Source organism: Delphinus delphis, chromosome 14 (genome assembly GCF_949987515.2).
Source record: "Delphinus delphis chromosome 14, mDelDel1.2, whole genome shotgun sequence".
Taxonomy (NCBI): Eukaryota; Metazoa; Chordata; class Mammalia; order Artiodactyla; family Delphinidae; genus Delphinus; species Delphinus delphis.
In genome coordinates, this window is record NC_082696.1 from 3,890,280 (window position 1) to 3,916,688 (window position 26,409).

General features: G+C 42.6%; 1 protein-coding gene across 1 annotated transcript; it reads left to right on the forward strand.

The window, feature by feature from the left end:
- Positions 1-7,331: 7,331 nt before the first annotated feature.
- On the forward strand, positions 7,332-23,067 carry C14H6orf118 (chromosome 14 C6orf118 homolog). The gene is given in 8 exon segments (XM_060030471.1): positions 7,332-7,985; positions 9,077-9,199; positions 10,276-10,335; positions 12,714-12,838; positions 15,650-15,708; positions 18,605-18,786; positions 21,007-21,060; positions 23,017-23,067. Coding segments are annotated over 8 exon segments (1,083 nt in total). The 5' UTR covers positions 7,332-7,556.
- Positions 23,068-26,409: the final 3,342 nt, after the last annotated feature.

Here is a 26,409-nt window from a genome sequence, read left to right on the forward strand (position 1 = left end):
TTGGTGTTTGATGTTTGATTGCCTAGGAACCCAGCTTCTCTAACCCAGTGTGAAGAATCAAAACCTTTCTTGTGGCTGCAACTCAGCTCCTGGATCACCAGGGTTTAGGATTGGATTTGGGGATTGGAAACTTGTCAGAAAATCCAATAATAAAAGGCAGAGAAAGAGGTCGGATGTGTGTGTGTGTGTGTGTGCGTGTGTGTGTGTGTGTGTGTGTGTGTGTGAGTGTCTTCTGGGAGGAGGGAGGATGGGGGACATTTCTAGATGCTGTTAGTATGTTCTTTTTTATAAAACCACATTTCAGGATTTTTTTTAGCACACGGCCCTTCCACAGTCTCGCTAAACAACCGCAAACCACAGGAGCTCCACACCGCTGCGTACAAAGTGCGTCCCCATCTCTGATTTAGATTCATCTCTCTGGAGGCTGGGTTAGTGATTTTACAAACGGGGGGCAGGCTTCGCCCTGGGTCTTCGGACTCTGAAGCCCTTGCTTTCTCATCACACAGCGTGCCTGAAAATGCTGATGATTCAGATGAATTTGGGACAGAGAGAAAACTTGTTGGATTGAAGCAGTCTGAATTATAAAATATTTTAATGGGATTTTATTACTTCCAAGTGCGTTTGTACTGGCCTCTGTGCATTGGTTAGTGGGCAGGTGAGACCATGGGCTGTGGAAGCAGCTTTCCGGGAGCCGTGCACACCTGATTAACCACCTGTGTCTCAGTGTCCACATCTGCAAAAGGGGATGGTAAGAGCACCTATCTCCTGGGGCCGTGGTGAGGACTAAATGAGCTAGTGCATGTAAAGTGTTTAGGATACCAAATTTAAGTACTCGTTAAATTTGCCATTACTATTACTGTTTCTTCAACAAGGTAATGAGTCTAGTTCAAGGGTGGCTGGACCATATTTCTGTTTTTTAATTAATTCATTATTTATATTTTAATTTTTTTAACATCTTTATTGGAGTATAATTGCTTTACAATGGTGCGCCAGTTTCTGCTTTATAACCAAGTGAATCAGCTATACATATACATGTAGCCCCATATCTCTTCCCTCTTGCGTCTCCCTCCCACCCTCCCTAACCCACCCCTCTAGGTGGTCACTAAGCACCGAGCTCATCTCCCTGTGCTATGCAGCTGCTTCTCACTAGCTCTCTATTTTACATTTGGTAGTGTATATATGTCCATGCCACTCTCTCACTTCATCCCAGCTTACCCTTCCCCCTCCCCATATCCTCAAGTCCATTCTCTACGTCTGTGTCTTTATTCCTGTCCTGCCCCTAAGTTCTTCAGAAGTGGGCCATATTTCTGAACGTCCTCAAATGTCTCATGGAGACTTTCAGCCAGAACGAGAGCTTCCCTCACATGCACACTGGGATTGGTCTCAGGGATATGGCCCAGTCAACGCACTGCAGGAATTGCCCAACTTAACAAATAAAGGCGAACAGCAGCCGGTGTGAGTGCAAAAGAGTCTTGGAAATGTTCGCTGCTTAAAACGTGATTTTGTAAGTTCTTTGACTATTTCTTCTGCGTGCAATTACTCAACATATTAATTGCGTTTAAGAAAAACCCTCTTCTTTATAAAGAATATAAACGATTGTGTCAGTCCCCTCCCTGGGCGAGTGTTCTCAACACTAGGAGGGAGAAGAATTTCTAATTGTGCTACTTTAGCTCTTGTCAAGCTCCTGTCTGCTTCCAGGTGTGTTGCCTCCGTCGTACCGATCATTCAGACAGTTCTGCACAAAATACCTGTTTCTTTGTGTCCCGTGAGGGTGTCAATGTTGTTCCCGGGAGAGGTGGGCGGGAAGGAGGTGGGTGCCCAGAGTAGAGCTCATGAGGTTGAGACAGAACCTCCAAGCCCACTTTGCCGGAACATCCGTGTTAACGTCCCTGACTCTCAGGAACTGCCCTACAGAATTAAGTTCATAAAGTAACTTCATTTCGCGTGTAAAAGTACAACTCGGTGGTTGGACGTAGAAAAGCATCTCACCTTATTTTTGTATTTCTTAATAAGTACATAATCTGTAAATTAAAAGTAGGAAGAAAAATTAGTTGCCAGGCAAACCCCTACCAGGTAAAGTGGGTAGAAGGCCAGAGTCGGTGTTCGGTGCCAGTGAGGCTGAGATGCCCGCATTCCAGCCGTGGGAAGTGCAATGGACGGCGGTGGCAAGTCTTCGGTCGGTCAGCCCTGGAGGTCATCCTTTCTTTAATAGGCAAGTAAAGAAACTGAAGTCGCACTTCTCCATAAGGTTGGGAGGTGTCATTGCTTTCTTCCGTTTAGGGTCCCTGGGGGACGGAGATGATGGGCTCTGGGTGGTCACCCGTCACCTCTTCTTGCAATGCCTGCTGTCCTTGAAATGCCAGTTCTGTCTAGGGATTTTGCTGCCCCTTCTGCTGGCCACTAGCTTCCGCCACCCTGTCATCACTGTCCCACCCTTCCTATCACAGATCAACTAAACCTACATTCCACTCACTGTCCCAATGTATTAGTTTTCTGCTGCTCCTATAACGGATTACCACAGCTTAAAGCAACACAAATTTATTAGCTCCGTTCTGTAGGGCAGAAACCTGGGTGAGCTCAGGTGGCCTCTGTTCAGGGTCTCACTGGGCTGAAATCAAGGTGCAGGCTGGGCTGCCTTCCTTTCTGGAGGCTCCAGGGCACAAACTCCTTCCAGGATCATCAGGTCATTGGCAGAATCCTGCTCCTTGAGGTTGTAGGACTGAAGTCCCATTCCCTTGCCGGCTGTCAGCAGGGTCCACTCCCAGCTCCTAGGGGCCTCTCTCTAGTCCCTGCATCTGGACCCTCCACCTCACAGCTCCCAATGGTCTTGAATCCTTCTCAGGCTTAGAATCACAGAACTCTGCCCTCTCCTTCTGCCACCTCTCTTTTCTGACTTCAGCCAGGGAAAGTTCTCTGCTTTGAGGGATTTATTAGACTGGACCCAGATAATTCAGAAAAATCTCTTTATTTTAAGGTTATAACTTTAATTAAATCTGCAAAGTCCTTTTGTCAGGAGCATGGCTTAGGAGGTGGGCATCTTTGAGGCACCATTACTCTGCCTTCCACTCTCAACCAACTTAAGAAAGATAATTGACATAAGATCTCTTTTTCCTTTCTCAGTCAACACTGTAATGTGTGCTTCTTCCACAGCACCTGTATTCTCCCTTATCACAGGTGTTCATATCTTCTTCCTTATCGGACTTTAAGATTCCTGGTGGGACATTTGCTTTATCCCCTAAGAGAGAGCGCACAGTGTGCAGTACAGAATAAAATTTTAAATTATTATTTAAAATTCTGAAAACATTACGTCTTTTCCACATTTATTCATTAAATTAAACAATTACCCCTGATCTTTTCCCAAAGATGCTAGTGTGAATACAACATAGTTATTTCCCTTGAGGAAATTTAAGAGTCATAGCAGAAGTGTATGGGAACAGTCCCAATGCCGTCTGCTGGGTTCAGGAAAGAACGATGACAATCTTGAGAGGAGTTTTTAAATATCCTCCAGGTAGATAAGGTGGGGCAGAGCAAAATAGCCAGAAGGAGAGGGTCCACATGGATGGAAACATGCCCCTTGCAGGCTCTGTTAGGAGTTGGTAGGGGCCACAGAGCACAGGGAAGGACCGGGTTGTCTGAAGCCTGGCACCCCACCTGGCCTGGCCTGGTCTCTGAATTCTTGCTAATAACACATTCCAGGATATTTGCTGACTTCAGGATGGAAGTGGGGGAGACAGAGCACAGAAAACACAGGTGGTGTAGGATGTTCTGGAAAGAGACCAACGAGATTTCCATGGAATGCCAGGGTTCCCAGAGTTCAGATAACACAGGGCAGTGATTTCTAATAATTTTGATGTTAAAGACCTGTTGCTTCTATTCTGAAAAAGGTGAGTTACTGAAAAACAACACCCCGTGTTTAAAAATATCAAATGCTAATAATGGTTGAAATATCTGTTAATTCAAATCTAGTCCGCCAAACCTATTACTGTATCTGCCTTATCAGTATCTATTCAAAAAGTTGGTTTGGTTTTACTTAAAGCAAATTTATTCCTTGATCATTTTGTAAAAAATCACGTTTTCCATGAACCCTTTCAATTTTTTTCCCCTGGTTGTCAGCTTGAGATGGCAGGATACGCAAATCACAATGTTTACAGTTAGAAAAATCATTAAAATATTCACTGCTGAGATGGGACCCTTGGTACTTATCATAAGATCTTGGCAGAGAGAAACGGAATCTGGATTCTCCAAGTCTAGTGACACAAGTCTTCCTGCAAACTAAGGAAAACAAATTCTAAGTAGGAAACTGATTTTACTAAGTAATTTGCTGGTGGCTCTAACTCATTTTTGGAAATAGAATAAACAAAGGAAAACACAATTGAGTCATCTCCTCCCATTTTCCAAAAAGAGTGGGTCTAATGTGTGTGATGGTGAATTTTAGGCGTCAGCTTAGGTGGGGCTACAGGGCTGGATATTTGGTCAAACATGCTGGAGGTTTCTGTTGAAGGTGTTTTTGGATGAGATGAACGTTTAAGTAAGGAGCCTTTGAATAAAACAAATTCCCCTCCATAGTGTGGGTGGGCCTCATCTAATCAGTTGAAGATCTTAATAGACCAAACACTGACCTCCCGCAAGCAAGAGAAAATCCTCCAGCAGGAGGTATTTGGACGTGTACTCTGTCTCCAGCCTGCTACCTCCCCTGCAGATTTTGGACTCTCCAGACTGCATAACTGTGTGAGCCAATTCCTTACAATGAATCTCTGTCTCTCTATATTCATCCTGCTGGTTCTGTTTCTCTGGAGAAGCCCAACTGATGCAATGTTTTTTTAGTGCTTTCTTTACGCGTTGGTGTGTTTGATGAATTATGATTATCTGTCTTGAAAACTTGTTCTATTAATGTTTTAATATTTCCTTGATACAAATGAACTTATTTACAAAACAGAACAGGCTTGGATTGACATGTACACACTGCTATCTTTAAAGTGGATAACTGTGTAGCTCAGGGAACTGGGCTCAATATTATGTAACCTAAATGGGAAAAGAATTTGAAAAAGAATAGATACATGTATATGTATACCTGAATCACTTTGCTGTACACCTGAAACTGTCACAACATTGTTAATCAACTATATTCCAATATAAAATAAAAGGTTAAAAAGAAAAAAGGAATTCTGGCTGAAAATTTTTTTTTTTAACATTTCTTAATTGGTTTCTTTGAAGTACTAAACTACTTAGCAAGGAAATTCTCAAGGATCCCATTGCTAGAAGTGTTTGCTCCAGGATCCAACCGCACAGGAGGGAAAGGATGATTCTTTTCCACCTGGGACAGTGCAGAGGGAGCCTGGGCTCTGGGCTTGGGGTGGGCAGAGCCCTGGGGTGGCCTGAGTTCCCTGCCCCCTGCTGTACGTGCCCAGCACAGATCCCAGGACCGAACATGAGGCGAGTGCTCTGGTTGCACTGTGTCCCATGGCACCAGTGACCTCACGGCAGGGAGAGTGCAGGGTGGGCCTGACCTGATCACATGAGGTCAGTCACAGGGGAGGAGTCAGAGGGTGAGGCCTTGGGAAGTATGCAGAGTGCCCTTGCTGGCTCAGGGATGAAAGTGGCCCATGTGGCCAGGAAGGTGGGTGGCCCCAGGAGCCAAGAGTGACCCCCGCCAAAGGCCAACTAGGAGGTGGGGACCTCTGTCCAACACCTGCAAGAAACTGGCTTCTGTCACAACAGGACTGAGCCCAGGGTCAGATTTCCCCTCAAAGCCTCCAAGGACCCAGCTAGGCCCGCACCCTGATATCCTCATTGTGATCCTGGAGTGGAGAGCTCAGCCCGCGGGCTGAAGTGCTGACCATGGAGTAGTGAGCTAGTCTGGGGGTGTGAAGCTTCTGGACGTAGGGGGCTTCGCCACGCAGCACGAGACGCTGTTACCCCTCCTCATACCCTCTGGGCCCTCATTTCTTCTCTCAGGTGGCAATGGAGACAATGACATGTCCTGATTTATGGTCCTGCTTTCAGACGTGGATTGGCCAGAGGAAGGGGTTTGGTGTGGGTCCCAGAAAGCCCTGCCCTGGCCCCCTTTGCTCGAGCCCTTGTGGAATGAGGGAAGAACCCAACAGTTAGGGTAAAGTTGCTGCATTCAGAAATCAACGCGGCCACTTGTCAGGTGCCGGGACTTGAGTTGATCACAAAACTCCCCTCGGCTTCCCTGTCACCAAAGGGGCCTAGTTACAGGCGGGCCTGTCGTGTGGATTGAGGGGGTGTGGCAGGTGTGGATGTAGGTGAATCCTGGGCCTCTGAGAGCTCAGGCCAGGCCCTCAAGGGCCCCGATGGGCCTGGTTCACTGCCTTGTTCCCAGGGCCCCTCCCAGCTCGGGTAACAAGGCAGTGATACGATGACGTCTGCTGGCTGATTCCTCCAGCGTTGTCTGGGAAGGTCGTGCACCAGGCCTGCCGCTCCGTGAGCATCTCAGAGACAGCCCAGGAAGAAAGCCCTCCCCCGTGTTCGTTGGAGGCTGGGCCACCCCTGTCCTACCAGAAGCGTTGAGAAGGTGTTCCCTGGACTGCGGTCCTTTGATAAAACTAGGTGGCCTTTACGGAGTATCTACTCCATCCATGTGCTCGTTTGCCGAAAGCAGCTCCATTTGGTTGGCAGGCGGCCCTTCAGATGAGGACGGCTCTCCTCATCGTGCAGAGGACGGGGCTGCTTCAGAGAGGTTATGTAAGGTCTTTGCGCTCACACAGTTAGGAACTGATTCAGAAGGCCGGCGTTTCCCAGTGCCCAAATGGACTCCTACCTCCGGGACCCTTTGTGGAGGGAGCTGGGCCCCTGTCAACACAGCCACAGGTTTCACTCTGTGGCTCGTTTCCTTCCTACGTGGGGCGGGGGATGTGTGAACGCCTCATCAGTCACGGATCCGTTTGCTCAAGGACTCCTGAGATGTTCAGTTTTAAGGGAGAAGGAGAAACACCTTTACTTATTCCCTAGCATAGCTGTCTTCAAGCGTCATTAAGAATTATGACCATGCCTTTAGATTTTTCTTCTAGAGCCTTTGCTAAGAGAGTGAGAAATGCCCTGTCGGATCAGAATCCCCTTTTCCTTCTTCCTGGCTTTGCGGGTCCTGGGCTTTCTGAGGGCGGCTGCCCATCCCGTGCCCTGGTTCACCCTTCGTCTGCAGTCAGACTGGCCTGTACTCTCTCCTCTCTGTATGTGTGGGTCCTGCTCTGGGAGAGGTATATGCCCGCTCAGCCAATGCACACAGCCCTCTTACAGCCTCTTTGTGGAGCTACAGTGGTATTTAACGTTCTTCTCGTCTTTCCTGACCAGTTTACCTAAGGTGGAAACACTGTGAGACACCAGGTATTAAGACTCTGTGCAGTCTAAGGACACTTCTGAACAAACTCCAGAAAGACCACAGAGATGATGTCTACAGGTACACCTCCGGACACCTGAACCCCAGCAAGCTCTACAGGCCTCTGGAGACAATCCTGCATTACTGGCCCAATGCCAACAGGCCCAAGGAGGCAAACGTCTTGGGAGGAGAAAAGCCATCTGACAAGAAGACGAAAAAGATGAAAGGTGCTTTAGTTTATTTTGCCATCAACACAGCTGTGGGCCCAAACGATGCCGAGAACACACCACTCTTCAGGTATTTGAACCCTCTGACACGTGGTTCCCACGCTTCGGAGGAGGATTTGATTCCAAAGAAGGGTTTGAGAGAGGAAGGTGCCCCCGAACGGCCAGAGAGAGAAGAGCTCAGATGGCCCAAGATGAAGGTTCTGAAGTACAAAGAAGTGAAGTCCAGCCGTGAGTGTGCGATGTGGCCCCCAGGCAGGGACGAGTTCCAGTACCTCAGCTCACACTTGGCTGGCATAACAAAAGCAGACAAGTACAGGAAGTTCATGAGTTTCCAGAAACAAGTTCTTGCAAAGCAAGATGTCTTCAAGAGGGACTTCACTGGGAGCAAGGTGGCGACGTGCCATGAAAAGAAGTTGGAGCAGGTAAGGAGGGCAGTTCTGCGATGCTATCGGTACCGGTGCCAGTCCGGGGAGTCTAAAGAGTGTGGGCGGGGCTTCCCTGGTGGCGCAGTGGTTGAGAGTCTGCCTGCCAATTCAAGGGACACGGGTCCGTGCCCTGGTCTGGGAGGATCCCACATGTCGCGGAGCAACTAAGCCCGTGAGCCACAGCTACTGAGCCTGCGCGTCTGGAGCCTGCGCTCCGCAACAAGAGAGGCCGCGACAGTGAGAGGCCCGCGCACCGCGATGAAGAGGGGCCCCCGCTCGCCGCAACTAGAGAAAGCCCTCGCACAGAAACGAAGACCCAACACAGCCAAAAATAAATAATAAATAAATAAAGATTGTGGGCAGAGGCTGGCTCTCCGACACCTCACTTACTTTCCCAGGTAGGCTGGAAAAGGGCTGAGAATATCCCACGCGATGTAGATGGTAACAGGGTGAAATCAAAGAAGGTTAAGTTTGGAAAGTGGTGCCTTGGAGGTGATGTCGTAATGGATAGTAATGGATGCTGCAGAGCAGCTACAGTCAAGCAAGTGCCCCTGCGACAGCAGAAGCACCTGAGGAAGAGGTTGGCCTAACTCACTAGGGAAGAGTGCGAAGAGAGGGCGAGGAGAGGGTTGAGGATGCAGGTGAAATCCACGTAGGAGCCAAGCGGTCTTTAGAAGGTAGTTTGGCATCGTGGGACATGCTGCCGTGAGCAACCGAGGGCTGAGAGTGGAACTTAGTGATGGGAAGGGTGAGGATGCAGGGAAGAGTCTACATATGAAATAACCAGTGATGAGATGTTCGGCTGAGAGGACTGATAGAAAGAGAAGGACCTTGAGGACACTGCAGAGGCAGAGAGTGAATCCCTGATTCACAGGATGCAAGGGAATAAATGAAGAAAAATCGGGCAAACATAGGTTCTCAGCCCCAGGTGGTTTGGCACTCAGCTCTGCTGAGACCCAACGCTGGGGGGCGGGACCTGTGCCCCCTGATAGAAAGCCCCGTGGGGTGTCTGATTCCTCAACCTGAGAAAGTAATCAGAAAGGAAAACAAAGTCATCCTGAAACAGGCTGGTTCTCTTTTTCCTCCAGAAGCTCCAGAAAATATGTGTCTGTGACCCTGAAGAGTTCAACAGACTACAGGTCTTTGGAGAAGTCTTTGAAGATATTTGCAATAGTTCTTTGATATTTGGTGATATCTTGAAAGAAATTAAGGTAAGAGAAACATGCTTTTCCCAGATAACAGTTGAGAGCCATGCATGCGTTTTTGCACATGTGAGCTCAAGCTTCACAGAAGTTCTGCCGAGTATCATGGTGTCCATCCTACACATGAGGAAAATCATTCACAGAGCCTTGAAGGAATCTGCCTACAGACACATGAGTCCTAAATGGGTCACGTGAGATAAACACCCAGCTAGCTCACTCCTGAAGCCCATATATATATACTAAAGCTTCCTAATTGTAGATAAACTCTTATAAACTGCACATATGTAACACAGGAACTTCTATGGTTATGCATATATAATTTTATATGAATCTTTAAGGAGTTTTAAGTTTGTTGTGATTTCATGGTGAAAGTGACCATCATATCATAGCTGAGTTGGAATTAGGTTGCTTGTGGAATCTGCTATTGTCCAAGTCCCCAAAACAGGCAAGGCTTAAAAGCAGGGTGTGGTGGTCTGCCCTCCAGAGAACATCTCCATCTTTGGAAGGTCAGTAGGACCCAAATCCACGGAGCATCCTAGTGGCAGGAGGTCGTATGTTGTACATGTGTCAAGGTATTTTGTGATTCTATCCTGAAGTCCTCAATAGTTAATATTCTTTAAAGATGGTGAGATTTTGTACATTTTAGTATGTATACTATTTAATATACTGCGGGAGCATTCTTACTTTTTTTTTTTTTTTTTTTTTTTTTTGCGGTACGCAGGCCTCTCACTGTTGTGGCCTCTCCCCTTGCGGAGCACAGGCTCCGGACGCGCAGGCTCAGCGGCCATGGCTCACGGGCGCAGCCGCTCCGCGGCATGTGGGATCCTCCCGGACCAGGGCACGAACCTGTGTCCCCTGCATCGGCAGGCAGACTCTCAACCACTGCGCCACCAGGGAAGCCCCTTACATTTTTTAAAATGATCTGAACTGACATCCTTAGCCTCCATTTTACTTACATATGCAAAGAATATTACATTATGCTGTAATCTCATAACGCATTTCCAATGGATCTTTCTTTCTTCTCTCCTTTCTCCCTTGCTTCCTTTCTTCCTTCTTTCTTTTTTTCTCTTTTTTGCTCTCTATAGGATGAATATGAACTCTACATGTTATTACTTCTGAAGACCCAGCCCACAGAACAGTATAAGGTAACAGTCAATCATGCAAGTCTTAAGTAGAACCTATTTCTTCCTATTTCCTGAGCACTGGAAACCTGTCTGAATCAAAGAAGCCCCATTTGTACCTCCATAATTTAGAACAGCTGACACTTTTAATAGGCATTGGCTTTATACTCATGAAGGACACTCCAGGTAAAGGCAACAGTGAGGGATGGGCGGGGTAGGCACACACGTTTCTTGTTTTTTGCAGTATCTCTGGCCACCAGTTCTCCGTGATCTCTGCAGGCCTGTCCTTCTGTAACCCAGTCCTCGCGTGTCTGCTTCTCTCAGAATCGGCCCTCTCTCTTTCCTCACTCTCTGCTGGTAGATGAGATCCCTTACACGGATGGCTCCTGGCTTTGTATGCATCTCCCCAATCTTTCCTGTGAGTTCCAGATTACAGTGTATCCAGCCAGTGTCCCCTGGAGGCTGACACTTACGTGTCTGAGTCGGCAGGTTACAGACCTTAGAATTGGGAGATTATCTTGAATTAACTGGGTGGGCCCAATCTAATCACACAAGCCCTTAAAAGCAGAGAACTTTCCCTGGCTGAAGTCAGAAGGGAGAGGTGGCAGAAGGGGAAGTCAGAGTTCTGTGATTCTAAGCCTGAGAAGAATTCAGGGCCGTTGGGAGCTGTGAGGTGGAGGGTCCAGATGCAGGGACTAGAGAGAGGCCCCTAGGAGCTGAGAGTGGACCCTGCTGACAGCCGGCAAGGGAATGGGACTTCAGTCCTATAACCTCGAGGCACCGGATTCTGCCAATGACCTGAATGATCATGGAAAGAGTTTGTGCTCTGGAGCTCCAGAAAGGAAGGCAGTGAAGCCTGTACCTTGATTTCAGCCCAGTGAGACCCTGAGCAGAGTCCAAAAGCCACTCAGATTTCTGCCCTACAGAACAGAGATAATAAATTTGTGTTACGACACTAAGTTTGTGGTAATTTGTTATGACAGCAAAATGAAAGTAAGAATACATCCCACAAACATCTCCAGTTTCCAACACTGTTGTTAAGCTGCTCTTTACTGAATATTTGCTGCCATAGTTCGTGTGTGGTCCCTGTCTCCTGATGCCTCCCCAGCTCCTTCCAAACTGCACATTCTGCATTTTCCCAATGAGGTGAAGTAGTGTCTACCTGGAAGCTGGGTGACCTCTTGGCAAATAAGGTTTGTGCAGATGTAATCAAGTTCAGATGCGGTCGTTAGGGTGGGTCCTAATCCAATGACTGGTGTTCTTAGAGGAAGAGGGAAGTTTGGACACAGACACAGCATGGAAGTTGGAAGCAGAGATGGGACTCTCTGGAGTCCCAAACCGTGGAGTAGCTATAGATGTTAATGGCTTGGGAATATAGAGGGTGCTACGTTAGTAGTTACTGGAAAGCATGGACGGTTGTTACCCTCAGGGGAGAGCGAACAGCCCACATAAACTGTGGCTACCTCCTCTCACTGTGCCAACTTCCAGGGGTTCCCTCTAGGCTTAAGCCACACCTGTGGGTGCTTAATAAGGAAGATGGGCTACAGGAATGATGTTCTTACTTACAAAACTAAGAGAATATAGCACTGTAGCTAGGATGACTTTTGACATTTTCAATAAAGTTTAAAAATTCTATCTTATAAATTGGGAAGAAGAATGTCTTACTTTGTCTATGAAAAAAAAAATCACAGCCTCATAAAGAAGTCTGTTCTAACTTAGCTCTTAATCGAAAATCACATGTTTGCATGGTGTTCTTTGTTTTGAGCTTTTTGTGCTTCAGAAAAAAGCTTTCATTTGGCAGGAATAAGCAATGGCTCCAGCTGGGGGTCTACCCTGTTCTTTACTTATTGAGGTTAAGTCACAAAGGAACATATATGCCTATATCCCAATCAAACACCAGAATGAAAAATTCCCCAGGGCATCAAGGCACTAGATCCTTCTTTCTGCTTCTGGAAACTTGGCAGCCCGTCACTTAAGAAGGCAGAGACCTTTGTTTCACCACATTTGAGAAGCGTCACTTTATATCCATATATAGCCATCGAGTTAATATCGTTTCTCACTAATTAGAAAAACAATTGCAGTGCTGATAATAATGTGCTCGAAGCACTTTATTCAGTACTTTCCTTCCCCCACACAAACCAACAGTGAAACCCCTCCACTCTAAATTTCTTAGGAAGATAAAAACTTAAAATTAAAAAATATATACCTTACCCAGATCTTCACGTGGCTATCTATCCCTCCTCTGATATTCCTCCCTCCCTTCTGTCCTCCCTATTTACCTATTTTGACTAGAATTTGTATTTTGACTCAGGACATCTTGAACACACTGTATTAACAGAAAAAGGAAAATCCTCACCCTTGCTTTGTCTTTGTCTCACCTGTTACGGCCTCATTCTGCCCAGACTTTGCTGACTCACATCCAGGGGCTGGAGACGAGGAGGGTGAGGACCGCAGATGTCGGCCAGGCCAGGGAGGAGCTGAGGGCGCTCGTGATGGCCATCAAAGCAGCCCTGGACCGTAATGACAAGTGAGGGTTGATCTATGCTGGGATTACACTTATTTTACAATGTCTTAAAACCATGTGACAAGCATATTTTACACTTTTTCCTGCCTTGTTGGGTGTGGCACCCTGCCTTTATCAACACCAAGCTGGTCGCCGGGTGTCTTGCACAAACCGTCACACACGTGACTAGGATGTTCTACTAAATCTGGTGTTTCTATGAGGGGAGTTTGGGGAGGTTTTGGAAGGAATCTCAGGCCATCTTCAGTTGTCCGCTGAGGATTTATTGTGGGCTGAGTATGCTGCAAATTCGAGACAGCTTTTAAGAATGCTCTAGTTATTTTTCTAACTTAGAAAATCTTTTAACCTCTGTGATTAGTCTTTCAGGGTGAAACCACAATCTGATAGGGTATAATTTTTTAAAGAATTAAAAAAAAGATGAAAGTAAATCTGACACACTCATAGTATGCTCAAGCAAACAAAACAAGAAACAAAAACCAAAAATCAAAACTCTGCCTTCAGTGTAACTAAAAGACAGAAAGTGTCCTAATTTCAAAATACCTGAAAATAGAAAATAAACATTCTGTGCCAGTGAAACATTATCTACTCTCTCTCTGCAAAACTTGGTGAAAGCAAGGTCAGTCTGGGGCAGAGAGAAGAATGGAGTTAGTAGAAATCCTAAAATTGTCTTAAAAGCACTGTGTGAGAGAGCGTGAGAATACTGCACAGGTTACTGGGAGGTCCACCAGAGCACTGACTCAAAAGAAGGGGACATAAAAGTGAGTGTGGAAGCAAGGAAACAATTCTGAGATGATGATATGGGTGAGAAGAGGGTTAAGACGAAGTGATCAGCATACTTGGAAGAGAAAAATTAGCAAGGGAGAGAAATTTAAAACCCCTTAAGAGAAGAAAATCAAAGGGCACACAACCCCTCCCACTACTGTTTTTCCGTCTCTTCAAAAAAAAAAAAAAGGAAACAAAACAAAACAAAATAAAACCCAAACAACAAAAACAACAGTATAATTTGCTCCGACAGAAAAGTGTCTTCTTGAATTAAGAATCTCACAAATTAGGAGCACTAACCATAAAAATGCAGAGTCTGTGTCCACACAGCTGACTCTAAAAAGAAAACAGAAAATAAGGACCTATATGATTTAGCTGATGAAAATCCCTAACATCTGACAACAACAACAAACAGCTGGAGAAGAAAACTGTGCCACAGCCCTGCAAACTAAACCAAATATTCTCAAAAGAGCATTTCAGGGTATAAAAACAACCTTGCGTCATAAATTTAAAACCTAAACACAGAAATCAACAGCAGCAAAAGAGGAGGCCATGAAACAAGATTTGACAACTGAGGAAAGACAGTGAAAAAGTCAAAATTATATTATAGATCAAGACTAAACTAGGACATGTCCAGGGAGGAATTGTTTTGAATGAAAATGTAAAAAGGGGCATTAGAAAAAAGCAAGAAACAATCAAGAGAATTAAAACGTGATAAATAAAGTAAAAGAGTTGGAGAAAATGTGGTTGAAGTAAAAGACAGGCAAAGAAGATCCAACTTATATGTAATGGAAGTCCCCAGGAAGAAAAACAAAGCAGTGAAATAGAAACATAAGTAAATTTAGAACTGTAACACATTAAAAGTTTTTCTTTTTTAATTTATTTTTGGCTTCATTGTGTCTTCGTTGCTGTGTGCACGCTTTCTCTAGTTGTGGTGAGCGGGGGCTACTCTTCATTGCAGTGCATGGACTTCTCATTCCGGTGGCTTCTCTTGTTGTGGAGCACTGGGTCTAGGCATGCGGGCTTTAGTAGTTGTGGCATGCAGGCTCAGTAGTTGCGGCACGTGGGCCCTAGAGCACATGGGCTCAGTAGTTGTGGTGCGTGGGCTTAGTTGCTCTGCAGCATGTGGGATCTTCCCGGACCAGGGATCGAACCTGTGTCCCCTGCATTGGCAGGCAGATTCTTAAACACTGCATCACCAGGGAAGTCTCATATAACACAGCACATCAAAAGTTTGTGGAGACTGAACCCTCTGAAATACATATTGAAAAGGTTTTCACCATTATTATTAACCCACTTAACCTTAATTTCTTAAACTTGGAGTCATAATACTTTTCTGTTTCTTTTAGTCTGTCATAAAATGAGTTAATGCGTACGAAAATCTTAAACCATCAAGCCCCTTGTAGACAAGGCAGTGTTAAAACATTTGTGGTGCTGATGTTTTTCACCAAATCACAGGGTTTCCCTCAGTATGTGCAAGACTTATTTGATTCCTTTTTCTCTCTAAATCTATTAGAGATAGTCAGTGTAGTTTATTTTGAACGAGGAAGAAGATACAAAGAGATAACAAAGGTTTTATTTCCCCTTTTTAAAATTTCTTGTGTTTTATTTTTAGTGGATTTAATATAGTGGAATTTGTAAATTGTATCTATGGGATACAATCATAATTAACAGGGAAAATGCAACATGTATTCCAATATCAGTAGGATTTTTCCACTATTGGACTCATTGTTTCATTATTGGCTTCAGAGTGTAAAATGCTAGGTTTTTTACCCCCTTGCTTCTTAAAAATTCAAGTCACAAAGTAATATCAATAAATGCTGTAAGACCAGCTCCTTTACCAGTGGCTTAGGCAATCTTGGTAAGAAAGTATTCTTCTGTTTATTGAACTTGACTGATCCAGGCGCTCATACATCTTCAAATCACCTTTTTTGTTAGAAACTAAGAAGATCTGTTCTTATTTCTCAATTTTAGGACTGTTGTATAAAATAGACAAAAGGAAAATGGTACAAACAGGGTTCTAATACATCACTATGTTTTCTCACCAAACCGTAGACTCAGAAGTGAATTGGAGCTGGAACGCATGTTGCTGCAATCCACTAAGAAGAGATCAGGTGAGTGACCGTGTGATTGATCTTCTGACGTGACTTTTGCTGTGACCTTCGGGTGAGGAATCTTCAAACCTTGTCCACTGTTCATGGTCTCTTCTGTTAGTTGTTTGCAAGGGTTTTTCAGAGAGATTATTACGTTTTATTCCCTTTTTCCCCCATCAAGTTCTTTAGAAATTCAGTAAGTTTTCATTTTATCTGAAGTGGTTTAAATGAAATACTTTAAAGACACAAGGAAGCAGTTGATTTCTTTAAGAGATTATGTCACGGCCAAGATCATTATCCCAGTTTCTGCTGCTTTGGGCACTTTGGGTTATTGAGTTTCTCTGTAACAAGAGACGACTTGTGTGCATTTCATTTTCCTCCAGGATCTTTGTGGGTTTTAGTGGAACATTGAATGAATTCAGGACCTTATGTAGCAAGAATTAGGTCAAGCTTTGACCAAGATATTTGGAATAGATTCTAGGAAAATTGACCAAATGATATAAATATGAGAGTCAGCTCCCTCGAGGAAGTGCTGAAGGACTAAACGCTGTTGATTTTAGAGAAAGTGTCTTGAAATATATAATAGTTTTTAGGGGCGGGGGGCAGACAGTGAACACTTCAGCACAACCAAGTGAGATGGAAATAGAGGAAGTGGGGCCATGGCCTGTGGTTTCCAGGGTAACAGCAAGGAAGACAGCCCAGCCTGGTTTTCACAACCTTTACATCTTTATTCCTGGATCAGAGGAGTTAGCTTTTCCAGACAACAATGAGTTTCTGTCCAGGTCTGGGGTGCCCTCTCTTGCAGATGGTCCTCAACCTGCCCATCACAGCGACCCACTCACATGGCTGTCATTTGATCTGCTTTCATCTCAGCTGCTGCCTGTTCACTGGGGACAGTGACAGTGCTTCCCTCAGTCATTAGGAGGATTCAGCCTGATGACCTCTGTGAGGCAAGAGCACAGGGCCAGGGCCTGGCACAGCGGAGTTGCTCTGCCTGTCAGCTCCTTCTTGTATCATTATTACATGTGAACAGGAACACACAGTTCACAGGAAATTAATTACATTTTGTGAACATTTATGAAGTAACATAAAATAATTTAAAAATATTAAAAAATTTTAAAGATATTTAAACATAAAATATTTTAAAGATATTAAAAATTATCTCAAAATTAGATACGCAACTTAGAGTTTGATTAAATAACCAAAATAAGTTCAATTAAGTATGCCGCTCATTAATCTTTACTGTTTACATTTATAATTCACTCAAATGTCATTTTTCCTCCAGGTTTGTTCCACACTAACTCATCCTGGAATCACTTTTCTCCTCTCGGCATCTCTGAGGCTGTTCTCACAAGTCTAACCTGTTTTGAGACTGGTTTTGAGAAGAAATCTGGTGTCCTGTATTCTTCCTCCTTTATTCTTTTTCTAAAGTTTTCTCATTCGCAAGCCTTCTCCAACCATACACATTTTCTGTGGCATTCCCCCCATTTTGACACGACAGTCTTGCTCTTTAGGTAAAAAAGAGGAACAGTTGGGTCACACTCCTTTTGGCTTCTTTGCTGACAGTTAATTGTTTCAGGTGAAACCCTCAGGTTAGATCAAGGTGGGGATCAAAGACTTTATTTTGTAGTATCCCTCAGAGTTCGTGTAGAGGCTTAATGACTGTTTCTGCTCTGTTAGCTCATCATGTATCAAAACTTACCTTCCCACTTTTCCCTTCTTCCAAATTTGGCAAGTTTGAGTGATGGCAATGACTTGGGTCCTGCTTACCTATGTATAAGTAGGCATGATCGCTCTTTCTGCCTTTTTTCCTGTCAAAAAGGAGTAGTCATTCTTTCTCAAAAAATTAAAACCTCCCACTCATCAGAATCTAGCTGTGCTGCTTGAAAACAAAGCAGCCTTAGCAGTGAGTTACTCTCTGTCTCCACCGCCTCTCTGTACTCCTTGAATACTGATATCGATTGAAGCCCAGCATGTTTTTGGTTCAATCCACATGTCTTTGATTCTAAATCTCTTCCCTGCTAAAATACATTTTTAGGCTTAAGATCTGTATATGCCACTGCCTACTGGACATGGCACGTGAGCGTCAACTCAACAAGTCCAAGGTTGGGTTCGCTCTCTCTGAATCTTCATGTCCTTGGAAATTTCAATGAATGGCATCTCCAAACGCATGGCAGCTCAAGTCAGAACACCACTGGCAGGCGTCTTCGCTCTCCTCCCTACAACCATGTCAACAGGGCTTGTAGTAAGTGGCCGTGGCCAAGTTGGGTTTAAACCCAGCTCTTTCTTTAAAAGCCTTCAAGTCAGCTTTGACTGATTTCTTCACGCAGGTTAGAAGACCTTTCCTGATCTGCCCGCTGTTCCTTTCTAGTGTCATTTCTTCATGTCTCTCACCGGTCCTGCAGTGCCCCCAGCCTACTGTGTAACTTTCCTTTTACTGAATGTGCCAAATTCTGCCCTTCTGCCTCCTCCCCACACCCTCCCGCTTGTCTGACTGCTGTTCATCCTCCTGATCTCAACTTAGTCACACGTCTCTGGTAAAGTCATCCATCCACGCATCTTCCCCACACTGTGTTAGGCACTCAATAAATACTCATCAATTACATAAATGAATTAAAGGAGTAATCCCCCCATTCTTGGATCAGATAATTTTTTCCTTTTATCTCAGTTGCTATGCCTTTACTGTTTATATTTTTAATAGGAAAAGATTCACAACATAGAAAAATATATAGATACCAAGGCAATGAAATACATATACTTAACTTGGATCAGATAATTTTTATGGATGTGCTTGAAGTTTCAGTTACATTATAGTTTATAACTATATGCAACATACATAATATTGTTAATACATAATGTTGTTAATAAGGACTAAGGTATTAAACATAGAATACTTTGCTTTTATAAAATATTCCAGAATCACCTGAGAAAAATGTAATGAAGGAGGAGTGCCTTACTCTTATTGAGAAGGTTGAAAAAAAGAGGTGTGAAGTGCTTAATAAATGGGATGAAATTCAAGCTCTTGAAAGAGAAATTAAAACAACTTTGGTTCATACTGGAATTTTGCATATCACCGAGAAAAAGATTAAAAGCTTAGAGGTATGCAAATTGTTTATTTGAATGTTTACATTGTTCTTTTGCTGGAAGACCTTGGCAAACACATGAAGCGTTTTGATTTTGCAATAGGGAAAAAATAAATAACATAACATTTGGTCCAAACATATTTTCCTTTCAAAACACTTATAGCAAATGATTAGAATAATTAAGACATACAGCTAAAACAACAAAAATGAAGGTGATAAAAATTCTGTACAGCTCTGTTAAGGGTCAAATTGGATCTCTTTCAGGTCAGTTGACATCTCTTAAACCTGAACAATTTTGTATAGAAAATGTTTATCATAAAAATTACTCCCATAATTCAGTGTCTAATATATACTATGTAGTTTAATCTGAAGCCCAGAGAGGCTAAGTGACCTGCCCAACTTGACACAGAATACAGGTGGCAAAGCTGGGATTCAGTTTAATTCTTCTGGGCCCCAAAGTCCTTATACTTACTATTGAGCCACGTAGACTCCATACAAGTTGTACAGTTATGCTGGAAGATAGGATTAGTTACTGCCATTGAGGGTCTACTATATTAGACTTTATCAATTGTTGCTAACCATTTTCTTGATAAACAATAAAATATAAATTATGATCTATGTTTTGAAATGCTATGATGCCCAAATCTTTAATGTTATGACCTAATTTTTATTTGTGCAGAATCTGACTCAATACAACTTCTACTTAAAGAATTTATAAGTGATATTTGAATATTCTTTTCTTCCTGGTTATAGAGTTACATATATTTTCCCAGTACTACCTTTTTTTCTTTTTAAGTCAAATTATAAAGTGTATAGGAAGGTGGGGGTGGTCTAAACCTGTTTTGATTTCTCTCTCTCTATTTTAAAATAATCTGTTCGGATTTCCTTCTGTGTTTTCATTTAGAGTCTGCCCCTTCCTTTTTAAACTAAAACTGTCTTGAGAAGAAACACTAATTTATAGTTGAATTTTTAAACAGTGAAAATGAGTTGTAGCTTTATGTATTGTGAGCATGTTATAATGCAAAATCATGTAAACTTTTCTTTCATAATTAAGACCCCTTTTAAATGGATTGAACCTAGGAAATAGAAGATTCCCTATAATTATTCCATATCAGTAATTTATAATACTTTAAATATTTATTATTTATATTTGGCTCCTTAATTCAGATACTGGAGGGTACCATAGAATTGCATTTATTATCCTATTAAGTAACTGGTATCTGGATCTGGATTCGAAATGTTATTTCTAACCAGAAGAAAAAATAACTAAACATATTATGGATTTACAATGCACAGATATTGCTGTAAACAATACAAAAATACTATTTCATTTAGTTCCCAACAACCCTAAGAGATAGATTCTGTTAGTAACCCTCTTTTTCAGATAGGGAAACCAAGGCACAGGTATACTAAGTAACTTGATTAAGCTCACGGCATCAAGTAGTAGAATTAGGATTTAAAGTCAGCCCGACTTCTTAATTTACATTATCCAGCCTCATGATGCAATGGTGAATCCTTTTCAATACGGTGGATATCTGGAAGAGCAGATATCCTTTCTTCATCATTATTTTGCTCACAGTTATCTTGGATATTGTCATTTACAGTATTAACTGATTTTTCAGTTTCAGTAATAATACTCTTGATATTTTTATTGTGCTTCTAATGAATTAGAAATTCATTAGGGAAGAAGTGACAGCTTTACAATGTGAGCACTCCATCTAGGATCATTTTGTATTTGTTTATTTTAATGCATTGGTCTTAAATATGTTTTATTACTTTTGTTCTTGCGACGTTTTGGTATCTGTTACTATTGTGAATGGCAACTCAAAATTTTTTTCTTATCATTACAGTTTACAATCAGTTAACACTGATATTATGTGACTTATTGCTGTTTGTATTTTTATACTGTATCTGGCTATCTTAAAAATTCCATTATTAGCTCTGATAGATGAGTAACTCTTCTACTCTGGAACTTCCCTAAGCTTCTCCAGTTTTTTGCAACATCAGCTTCCACCTTCTCTAGTTTTTGACCCAGAGGGCCAGGATCTTTCTGTTTTAATAAATGTCCTTCAAGTCATGCTTTGTTTATTCATTGTTTTTAAGTGGTGTGCTGCTGAATACTTTTGAAATTAGAATAACAGCATTCACGTAACACTTTTTGTTCCATAAATGGGGAAAAATATTTAACAAATATTCTTAACCAAGGATCTTTCTTTTCAAACCATTTTTCCTTCAGACTGAAACTATAAACTTGGAGACAGAAAATAAAATTTTAAAGAAGAAAATACAAGTAAGTTTGTGCAAATCTATATTTTTCAATAAAAATATTCCCCCTAGTGCCTTCTCGTACTACGTCATAAACCAAATATGAAAGTATATGCATAACCTTTCTAAACGATAACTTTCTCTCATGCCGGGAATATCTCGCTATGCAGACATTAGCTTAAAACTGGACAGGTGTAAACTAGTGTATTAATGAAAAGAAAAGCATTCTTTTTTTAATAGTTGAATGTGTCAATCAGAATTGACCATTTCTCTAACCCCTCTGCACATAAAAATTAATTGTAATAAGTTTATTTGGTGACAAGGAATGTAATGAACTGGCTCCCTTAATGACTTTCCAGGATAGCCCTCCGAAATGCATGGTAACAATTTGTTGTTTCGTCGACGGTAGTGCTGCCTTGATTACATGTGTATTATATACAGTATGAAGTAGTATGCTATGCCTGATCTAGAAGTGGTAATGCATTTGGATGTAATCGGCAACGTCACCGCCATTACCCACGAGCAGTATCACGCATTATACATGACCAAGTGATTTCTGATTCTTGGTAGTTTATTGAAAACCATGTGAAGCGGATCATGGGGAAGAGCAAGCTGAGTGAGGGGGAGCAACAGTGAGTACTGATGCCCTGGGAAAGGAACTGTCATAATAATCTGATGTTGAAACTATCAAGATCGTCCATTTACAACTAGATTACACTGGACGGTACTTTTGAAGTGTTTGCATTCCTGAGTGTTCACTTCACACATGCATGTCACACATCCTTTCCAGTGCTTAAGAATGCTTAGTCCAAGATTTCAAGCTCCACTGTATATATTATTCAGCAATCTAGAAATAAATTCTTTGGACAAAGCTGATGGATTGAGGGTGAATCCTCATGGACAGGGATCAGGAAGGTGGGGAGGCGTGGGGCTCCGAGTGGCTTCTTTTCTCAAATTATATGGCTTTCAGTGATACTGAATCTTTGAAACAACCTATACAGGTATGATTCTGAAAATTTTAATTTAAAAATAAAATGCTGATTTGTATTATCTGTTACACACGTTTAGATTTTATAGAGTTAATTTTTGTTTGAGTTGGTACCATAGTTTAAATCTCAGGATTTGGAAAGCCTGGGAAAACCATTGATGGTTTAAATATGGAAAGAGCTTATTGTATCAACAAGTAAAAAGACGTTTAGTTGTTGGTGGCGTAGGTTCAATGAAATCATCAAGGAACCAGGGTTCTTCTCTCTTCCTTCCCTGCTTTCCTTAAGGATGGTTTTCCTCCTCAGGGCCTCAGCGTGGCTGTCTTCAGGCACTGGGTCCGTGTCCCATGTGGGAAGAAAGGGGAAAGTACAGGACAGGTGGTAAAGAGCTTCTCATTATGGGCTTATTCTATTGTATTTAGGAAGGAAAGCCCCTCCCAGGGACTTCCACCATATCTCACTGGCCAGCACCACATCCCAAGGCCACCCTTAGCTGCAAAGGAGTCAGAAAACAGAACCATTCCACTTGCCAGTTTACATGGCAGAGAGAGGAGAAAAGGTGTTAGTATGGGTGTTGACTGAGCCACACAGGTAGATCCAGGCTCTGTGAGGCCTTGTATTATCCCCAAAGGAAAAGAATACAGAAGTACAAATACAAAAGAGGGAAGATTCCTTCCATAGTCTTGGCAGTGAGAATGAACTGACCTGACGTTTAAACATCATTATCGTCAAGGTAAATCTACCTCTGCTGCCACACCCTACTTAGCCTGGAAAATGTTGCAGGGGACTGTGCCCATATGTAGAGAGAGAAACTTTGCTACATTCAAGGCCAAATGTCTACTACAAATATCCTTTGAAAGAAAGTGGAGGGTTGCAAAGTCTTACTCTAAGTTTTTGAGTAAATGTGTCCTAAATAGATGTTTATTTTGAAATTTTCTTTTATGCTTCATGTACTTTTTTCTAACCCATTGTACTCGTTTGTTTTGTATTTTAAGGAACCTTTGGGAATTTATTAATGAATTTGTAAAATTAAAACAGACAGATAACTCTTAAGTGACTGGAAGAAAGACCCAGGAAAACTCACAGCCACCATCTACATAATGTGGCTGTTTGCAGAGGTATAAATTAATGAAGATACATTTCATTTTGTCAGTTTTAATCTCCAATAAAATTAATGTGGTATATGTATCCTACTCAAGATATTGAAATAAGGACATGTATTCATGTGATTCGTTTTACTTTGTATACATATTCATAAAAATAGTAGTTCTTAGAGTATTTTCTGCTTCCATTCAATAACTTTCTCCAGGAAAAAATACTTTCAATTGTTTGATAGGCATAGGAAATTCAGCACTGCTGCAATACAGATTAAACATTTCTTATTTGCCAATGCAAGTTTATATATAAACATTTAATAAAATGTAGTAGTCATTGAATAAATATCCATTTAATGAAATGACACAGTGCTCTACTGCCGTTACGAAACTACCATGGGGCTTTGCACTGCACATGACAGCCTTTGGACCCGCACTTTGCCTATAACATGGTCTGAACACGCAGAGTAAATGCAAGTCCAGTTACTTTGGACAACTGTATATAGGGCTGCAGTGAAGATCAAATGTCAGTGATAGGTATAAACATGAGGGTTTTAACCCTAACTTGGAACTGTAGGGTTTGAGGTTAGAGAGAGAGAGATAAGCAAGGTTTACTTTCTATGGACTGGAAGGTGTGTTCATCACAGGTCTCCTTAAGGTGTCCATCTCTTCCTAGGGCCTGATTCCCTCTGCTTTCAGAGACACACGGGTGGCAACTGAAACAGAAACATTTTACCATGTATAGAAATAAATGAGACTTTATTAATGTTTGTTGAGTTCTCTATGTACAAGTTGCTTTCTATGGGTTATTTATGTTCTTTGGAATCTCATTGAGTAGGCACCTGATATCCCATTACACAGGGGAGAGAATGAAAATGTAAAATGGTGAGTTGATTTGCTTAAAGTTCACTTAAATAATAGAACTGGGATCCAAACCCAGGTGTGGCTTTTGCTCAGTTCCTAAACTCTTATCACTGTAACGTGCCATCTCATTTTGACACATCACCAGTCAAGATATAGGGAAATGAATTTCTGCAATGTCAAAGAGTGACATAAAGACCACTGGAACTAAAAACAGACCAACACACAAAGCTGCATTTACTTGCTTGTCACGAAAGGGAGAGTTATTCACTCAAGAGACGGGGTCAGGGAAGATCTACTTTGGAGGCAGAGAAGCTGGATGTAGAGGCAAAGGGATGTGTTATTCCATGTTATGAGGGCTACTGTATTTAGAGACCAAATGGATTTGTGGGGGAGGAGTGGAGGGGCAGGAAAATCCTTCTTTTAATTGGCCATTATTCTGGCTAATGCCACAGAAACACTGTTTTTGAAGAGATATGAGATAAACTATAACAAACCTTTGTCAAGATCCAAGTCTTGTAGCAGTCACTTTGGTATGTATATCCTTGGGACTGGTTAATTTTTCTTTTAAAAAAGTCATCCTACTATTCATCCTACTATTCATTCATTTATTCAAACAACATTCATTGCTTGTCATCCTATTATTCATTCATTTATTCAAGCAACATTCATTACATCAACATTCAGGTACATTTCAGACAATATGCTAGTTGCTGGAAGTATGGGAAAGAAGACACAGTCCCAATCCTTAGGGAGTTTACCGTTTGCTGCACAGATTTCTGAACAGAATAACAACAAAAAAGAAAGTCTGCTAAACCTAAGTGCACACAAGGACATGGATAAGCTAAGTCTTACCCACTGCTGAAGTGAGTGTACATTGATACGAACAGGTTAGAATGTAATTAGGCCACAAGTTGTGCTGGTCAGTGAATATCTGTGTTCCTAATGTGTCCCAACCCCCCTTGCAGGAAGACCAGGTAACACGTTTGAGCCAATGTGGGAGGGTTGTGATAACATATTACAAGAAAGGTGAGCACCGGAAAGATCAACTTATTTGTAAAAATAAATAAAAAGGAATAATACAAAAGAGACAGAAATTTGGACTTCTTACTATGAAAAAAAATGACTGCTTTGAGTCCAAAGATGTAAGAGATGAGATTATAAAATCTCTGTAACTTGACTGACCATGTGAAAATAAAGAGTAAATTACAGGTGTGGCCTTTCCACCAAAGCCCCATTGCCTCCAGGAAACTGTCCTTGAATTGCAGATTAGAGCTGGGCAGTGGGAAAGAGAAAGCAAAGAAAAAGATCTGAGAGCATCTCTAAGCAAACAGTGGTCACCTGGAAGTGACTGGAAGCAAATGGAGTGGACATCTAATGAGTTTTGAGGGGAGTTTTACTGCCAAGGAAATTGGGAACCTAAGGCAAGAAAGTCCATTGCTGTTCAAAATCTTGAACCATCCTTGGACCCTGAACTTCAATGAAGAGGTGAAGGAAGGAAGCTGAGAAAACGTGTATCTCCCAAGGAAGCATGTTCCGGGAAGCCCACTTCAAACGTGTCCAAGTGGGGAACAAAGGAGGGTCAAGCCAGCGACAAGGACAATGAACACGATGGCTCCATTCAGATGCAGAATCAGTACTTAAACCGAGCACTTCACCCCATGCTTCCTAGGGACCCTTACAGTATCTCTCTGCAGGCCCTCAAAACGCTGCACAGCAAGGGCCGCTATGTGTATGTTCTATTCTCACCTTTTTTTAAAAAAAAATATGTATTTTATTTATTTATTTTTGGCTGCGTTTTGTCTTTGTTGCTGCACTCGGGCTTTCTCTGGTTGCGACGAGCGGGGGCTACGCTTCGTTGTGGTGCGCGGGCTTCTCATTACGGTGGCTTCTCTTGTTGTGGAGCACGGGCTCTAGGCATGTGGGCTTCAGTAGTTGTGGCTCGCAGGCTCAGTAGTTGTGGCGCACGGGCTTAGTTGCTCCGCGGCATGTGGGATCTTCCGTGACCAGGGCTCGAACCCGTGTCACCTGCGCTGGCAGGCGGATTCTTAACCACTGCGTCACCAGGGAAGCCCTATTCTCACCTTTTCTGTATGAAAACACACTTGTACATTTATTGCAATTATTTCTGGTTATCAGCGGATGGAGAGACTGCAGGGTATCCCCCAGTGATCGTGGACTTTGAGCTGGATGCAGTGACTGGATGGGAAGTTGTCTCCCTTAGAGAGCTTGGGAGGCGCTCCATGCCAGGAAGGAAGTGAGCACAAAGATGCTGCTACTCAGAGTGTGGATTGTGACATAAACATTTCCCTGTTGCAACATCAGTAAGATGTAAGCTTTATTACAGCTATATATATTATACATGTCAATAGGTATCAGGATTAACTTGTTACTGCAGCATAACCTATCCTGATCTACCATGAAGGTTGACCC